This window comes from Alosa sapidissima, chromosome 12, assembly GCF_018492685.1.
Source record: "Alosa sapidissima isolate fAloSap1 chromosome 12, fAloSap1.pri, whole genome shotgun sequence".
Lineage (NCBI taxonomy): Eukaryota > Metazoa > Chordata > Actinopteri > Clupeiformes > Clupeidae > Alosa > Alosa sapidissima.
In genome coordinates this window covers 13,987,083-13,994,042 of record NC_055968.1, presented here as the reverse complement: position 1 = coordinate 13,994,042, position 6,960 = coordinate 13,987,083, and the positions used below count along the sequence as shown (strand labels likewise).

The 6,960-nt window shown below is 40.8% G+C and overlaps 1 protein-coding gene across 1 annotated transcript; it reads left to right on the top strand.

The window, feature by feature from the left end:
- The first annotated feature begins 1,196 nt into the window (after positions 1-1,196).
- Positions 1,197-4,831, top strand: ociad2 (OCIA domain containing 2). Its single transcript, XM_042056955.1, has 7 exons — positions 1,197-1,400; positions 1,685-1,769; positions 2,721-2,774; positions 3,467-3,514; positions 4,077-4,218; positions 4,552-4,635; positions 4,723-4,831. Coding segments are annotated over exons 1-7 (480 nt in total). The 5' UTR covers positions 1,197-1,334; the 3' UTR covers positions 4,724-4,831.
- The last annotated feature ends 2,129 nt before the right edge of the window (positions 4,832-6,960 follow it).

Genomic DNA, 6,960 nt, shown 5'->3' with positions numbered 1-6,960 from the left:
CGTGTCCTTATAAGAAACTTCCAACTTTCACCAGCAATGATTGCATGAGAGGTGTTGTTGAGGTTGTTTATCGTGTGACAATGTGACTTCAAGCAGTTGTGTGGATTTTCAGGGCATTTTGAAAGATAGTTTTGCGTATTTTAAACTGGTAAATGTTAAAACAGAAGTTTAAATGGGTAAAGCTGAATTACAATTAATTAAATTACCATTTTCATTCAGACATTAACCTATCATATTCTACTTCAAGAATCAACATAGAGTACTGCTGTTCACTGGGTGCTTGACTATCACTATCACTGAGTAATCATTCTATGTTGTTCTTTTAATTATTACTTTTTAAACACTTTTAAACTATTGGCCTTTTAAGCTCTTATGTACTATTACTGTGATTTCTTTTTAATTCTTTACTCAAAACTATTTATGTGAAGCACATTGAATGACGGCTGTGAATGAAATGTGCTATATAAATAAACTTGATTTGACTTAACTATCCTAAGACTGTTGATGAGTTTCAGTAATGCTTAGTCATATGCCCATATGTGGTACAATATGACTATAGGCCTATTATAGTAACGGCGCACTTCATGTGTGTGTTGCAATATGTTTCTTCACTCATTGAAAACCCAAGGGGGCGGAGTCACAGAGCTGATAATGCTGAGAATTTTGAAGTCAGATAAAACCATGTTTTATACTTTTTATTATGTTTTATGTTTATGCTTTTACTTACTATAACTCTTTGCTTTTGTTTATGTAAAGCACATTGAATGACCCCTGTGTATGAAATGTGCTATATAGATAAACTTGACTTGGAGGGACCTATACTTTACCAAATGTTTATTAATATTAATTTAAAGTAATTTCTAATTATCTCATAACTATGATAAATATTGTTAAATATACACACAGGCCATCAGTAATTGATTATAGAGAATACAAATTGTAAAACATAATCGAAAATTAAACCAGTCAATTATAACAAATGTGTGATAAAATAGAGCAAGGGTCATTTCACTTTTCACTTTTTTTCACATTTTCTTAATTGTCTTAAAAGGTCAATGAATCAGGTCTGACCCCAACCAAGATGTCTGATATTGAACCTTCAATCAGCTTTGAAGCGAGGCTCCACAGTGTTACAAGTGTTCTTCAGTCCCACTCTTGACCTTGGTGGGGTGGAGCCTGCTGATGTTTAGACAAACGAGTGGGTGGGGAGGCACACTAAGAGGGGGCAAGGAAGCCACTCGAGAGGAGCTCAAGAGAGGAACTGTGGAGAGAGAGTGAGAGGGGAGAATCCAAACCTTTCAAGTTGTCTGAACTTTTCCACCACCAGCAGGATCATGACTACTGAGACGCCTGAAGGCTCCGGCGCAGCTCAAACAGCTGCACCAGCAAGGGACCGCAAGGTGAGCACTCTTCTCCTATCCATGGATCTGTGTGATCAGCTTTTGTCTGAAGATGTTTGTAGTATCGTCCTAGTTTGATTATGGTTCATCGTGTTCATCAATGAACATCATTATGTTCCATCAAATCACATGGTTCATTAGTCTCACCAAGTCATCTATGATGATTTTGTTGTGATGAATCAGGTTTCAGGTGTTACATAATCTTACTGGAAAGACATACTAGAGTAAAACTGTGACAACCCTCCACGTCTCGACTCAACTCTGAATAATGTGTCTGTTTGCAGTGCGGCATGGGAGACCGCCACATTCACAGAGACGATGTGAGGCAGATATGGAGGGAGTGTCAGTCAGAGAGCTTCTGGTATAGAGGTACATTGGGGCGCGTGGCGTCTGTCACATTCACAACGCTAACCACACATTCTTGGTTTCGCTGCTTGTTACATATAGCCTTTTGATTTCTTCTGAGGCACAGTCGTAGTCACAGTCCACCTGTGTGTAACAACAGTATGAATGATTAACTGTGTGGGTGGGTGCTATTGATGAATAGTGCATTGTGTGTGGCAGTGTGTGCTATTGTAGTAACTTTCCAGGAAGGCTCTTAATGACATTATGTCAATGGATTCATCGATCATTGCCCCCTCCCATTAGCAAGCATGTTTGTGTGTGTGTGGAGTCAGGTTTCACATGCAAACAAGGGGCCCCATGATTTCACCCCACTAATGGTTGCTGTCTGGAGGAGCCCGACCTCACGTGCACACCCACGTGCAGGGCGATAGACGAAACATGTAAAAGTGTGTGTGTATGTGAGCGGGAGTGTGTGAGTGTGTCCACCTGTGCACAGAGATGTTCAAATAAGAATTTGTTAAAGTTGACGGTAATTCTTTTCAACATAATCAAACATCTGCTCTGATAAAACAATGATTTGGCCTATTGAAAATGCAGTCACGTTCATAATTGTATTGTGTATGCCACGTGTTTGAGTGTTTGAGTGTATAATTGGTCCCTCTTGTGGTGGCTTCTTCAGCAATCCTCAAAAGCAATCTCACTTGACTGTCTGTCTGGTAGTTGTGACATACAACAGGCACCACCCAAAGACATGTTGAGTAAATAATGAAATCAGACCTTCTCTACTACGATTTCACCCAACCCACTGAGCCATTTTTATGTCTTTTGCTATAGCTTTAACATTGGTGATTATTAGCAAATGATGGAATTTATGTCAGTGTCAGTGATTAAAGGCAACATACAGTATCTAGAGGTGCAATGTAAGTAAGTGCATTTTTTAACTGACTCCTGTTTGTTTATTTGTTCTTTCTATAGCCCTCCCTCTCTCAGTGACTAGCATGGCTGTGACAGGGGCCCTCATCTACCAAGGTAACTAAAGCCACAGATTATTCAAAACAACTTCATCTGAACACATAGCCAAAGCTAATGTTATGTCTGAATAGAGGTATGAGTTTACCTATTGAACCTAATGTTACATAAACATTACACTATGTGACGGAGTACTGTCACTACAGTTGAGTATACACTCTGATTGCCAATTAGCCTGGCTCTTTGCTGTGGCAGTCAAGCTGCAGGTTTAGTACCCCGGAGACACAGGTTCAAGACCGGGTCACTGCTCTCTCCCTTTGCTACATATGGTGTCAGAAGTGGGATGGTATGCTGTGAGGTCATCGGAAGCGTGCCCAATGTGTAAGCTGTATGAGGGACCCCAGGATAGGTTGACCCCGGTGTGAGGGATCCCAGGATAGGTTGACCCCGGTGTGAGGGATCCCAGAGACGGGTGAAGCACGTGTGTGGGGCACCCTGGGATGGGAGAAGTACGGCTGGTGGTTGTGTGAGGGACGCCAGTGTGCATGAAGCGCATGGGCACGCTTCCCTAAGGGGTGGGCAGTGTGACGGAGTACCATCACTACAGTTGAGTACACACTCTGACTGCCATACCACAAGCCTGGCTCTTTGGCGTTGCGGTCAAGCTGCAGGTTTAGTACCCTGGAGACACAGGTTCAAGATTGAGTGGGGTCACATGATCTTGACTAACATCATTTATGCTTTGTCTACAGGGATTTGGAAGGCATCAAAACGATTCGGACCATTCCCCAAGCTAGCATGTAAGTGTATAAAGTGTACATGAGTCGGGGCACTGGGGCGCACACAGCTCCAGTGTCCATACCACATTGGGGTCCAAGCGCCCACCGACGTCAAATCCAACCCGCGGTAATTTCCCGATTCCACTCGTTACTTTCCTAACTGTATAAAGGGGAAAACCTAAAAATGTAGTTAAAAAGTGTGCATGAGTTTGAAATATCTTATTTTGAGTAGGCATATCCTATCTATGTTACTTATTAAATTAGGCAATTAGTCTTGTTATTAAATATGTTGGATTAGGTTTGTCCAGCATTATATTGTATTTCTTTTCTGATAAGATATTCCAGACTTGTTAAAGCTGGACTTTGGCCAGAGTTCTTACTACCTTTTTTATCACACATGTAAATTACGCTGATGTTGATCCTCACTCTATCAGACCTGATATGACATGCAAAAAGTGCTTGATGCTGTCATAATAATAGTCAAGTCATAATCTACACAATTTCATATCATAGCTGGGAGATAAAATACATTAACAAATAATAATAACAATAATAATTAATATGTTTTGCATTTCTGTTTCAGTGGCAGGTGTCCTTGGTTTCGCTGTGGGTAAGGCCTCCTATGCCAGAACGTGCCGAAAGAAGTTTGAGAGACTTGGTCCCTACACTGGTCCCCCTGGGGTTGGACCTTGGTCACGGAGACCAGACTTTGCGCCAGGCCACAGGTACTGTATGTCTTATGTAGATATACACGCATCATGTGAAAGATCTCCCTCAAGTAATGTTTTTCTAAGAATTGGACGACAAAGAGACTGATCCTTCATTTTTCTCTCTTGGTTGAGATCAATGTACGGACACAATAATGTAGGCCCACTCTTGGCCAATATGAATTAGTCATTCTTTCTGTTGAACCAGTTTTTGGAGACAGGTCTTTTAGTTTTGAGCATGGTGAATGGAAGGCTTATTTAAGGTGAGGCTGTTTGGGTAAGCTATAGGGAGTGTTTTGCACGCCTCTGCCGCTGTCACGTACACCTGTGTTACCCATGGACTCTCTGCAGACACTGCCACCACATGTGTGAAGAATGCAAAAGGCAAGAAGCACAACCAACAGCAACAGCACAAGCCCAGCCAACACAGAGCTAGTAAGTATTAAATGCACACACACACACACACACACACACACACACAATAGATCAATGCTTAACAGACCTCATGTCTTTTTTCCACAGGGCACTTTTTCCCACGTCTTCCGTGCCTCTTGCTTTATGGAATGTAAATCTGTCTTTTCTATATTACTTTGATTTAATAATAAAGTTGTCTAGTTGCTTTGTAAAATTATGGCAGAGTTTTATTAAAGTCCATTTGAAGCAAAATGTGTTAAAAGACTAAATTGTGGTTGTTGGCTCTGAATTAACTCCGAGTTAACCAATTGTGGAGTTCAATTTGTGGCTATTCAGGGCCCTATCATGACAGTCAAAAGCGCATCGTCACTCGTCAAAAGCTTATTCAAATTTAGTAGGATGTGTCCAGTCCACATTGGGAGGGTTTTCGTTATCAAACGTCGAGCGCATGGCGCAACAAGGTGTTCCTAGGTTTTTCAGTCATGGGTGTGTTTGGGGCCTATAACATAATTTAAACCAATGAGAATGACATCTGTTATTCCTAGCATAGCCTTCACGCATTTGCACTCCTCTATTATTTGAACTCATTGGCAAAGTGAAACTAACTTCACCATGGTGTCAGTCAACGACAAGACAGTTATATGCAGTTACTTTCACTATTGACTGACAATGGGTTACCATCGAAAACATGAAAAAGCAATACTTTCCAAACCGGAAAAAGCAACACTTACCCTAATATTGCTCAAATGATTATCATGCAGAGGAGTTGCAATATCTCGTGACGGTGTGTCTTCAGCTGTGCTCCATAAGTGTCTCTCGCCTCTCCCCTAATCACTTTTAACCGTCATTACCAATTTGCAAATGATGGTGAATAACTACTCATCATGAGATGTACAGTATTTCGTAATATCTTTATTCTAATTATGTTTCCTATTGTAATCGTGCAATTTGTGATGTTTTGCTTGGACGTGGCTGGTGTGCGTTCATGGATGATAGGTGCTCCCGCCAATATGACAATGTGCTCTTAAAATAACATATAAACAACTCGCCATAGACTTCTGACCAGGTGTACAATAGCGATTTTTAGACAATGTGCTAAGCCACTCCCTAAGTTGTTAATTGCCACACCCCTGGGCGCATTGTTTAAAAATGAAACGTGCAAAATAAGGAATTAAACTTCGCGCTGGGTGGAAAACGAGTTTTACGCCATGCGTCAGTGTGCAAAATTCAGCCCTAAATTATTTTCAGTTTTGGTTTTTTTGTCAGTCCTAAAAGGGTGTCTTGATGGTGTAATGATTTCCCCATGTACTTTAACCTCTCCTCTTAAATAGCCTGGCTAGGCTACCTCTTAAAGTGCTCTGTCTGTCTGCACTGTCACTTGCCATGCACATAGATGTTTCATAGAGAAATAGATGTCATTCAGCGGCGCCAATAAAAGTAGCTGAAACTGAAACACTTAACAGTTGAGTGCGCAGGTGGACAAACCTCAAAAAAGTAAAGTGCCTGCCACTTAGCACAGGTAATATCACTAATTGTGCACTAACTAGCTGCTTTACTGGCTGACGAGTTGTGGTAATTAGGATTGGCTGATTTAGTGAGTAGTTGGACTTTTCCATCTCTGTGAGGTTCATGTTGGCCTGTCCATAGTGTTTACCATGCCTTCATATCCAATATGTATTTTCCCAGGATGCTAGAATTGTAAAGATCCTGTAAACCAAAATTGGAGGTTTGTTTGGAAACCCCTTGAATTGGTTAATGACACCCTTTTCTGTGAGGTAACAAACTCACCTATTTTATTTTTGGTATTTAGGGACTTAAATTCACTGTGCCTGCCACAAGGTGGCGCTAAAAGATTATTCAACCCAGAGTTGTATAGATATCTACATATGGCTCTGATTCAACCTTTGGTTGCTCATGCAGCCATTTATGAACCGAATATACAGTGTTTATGTTTGTCTATGTCTGTGTGAAGCGCTTTGAGTGGCCATAGTGTTAGAAAATGCGCTATACCAATAAATACTTACTTTAATCTATATAATTTCGGTAAACAAAAATATTGCTATAGACAAAGGCACTCAGAATGACTTTTGCGTCTTATATTTCCCATCCTGAGATCAATCAAGTTTGACCCAAGACGTGGTAAAGAGCCCTTTGAGCCACAATTTACATTGCTCAGTAATGTGCCATCAAACTTCACACAAGCGTCATTATTGTGGTTCTTGGAAAAATCAAGAATGTTCTTTTAGCAACTATCTTGCTATTATGACAGCTGCAAGAGAGAGAGAAAATTAAAACGAAAAACAAAACGTGAAAAAAGAGGAGGCTTTATGTGTATGGAAGCCATTG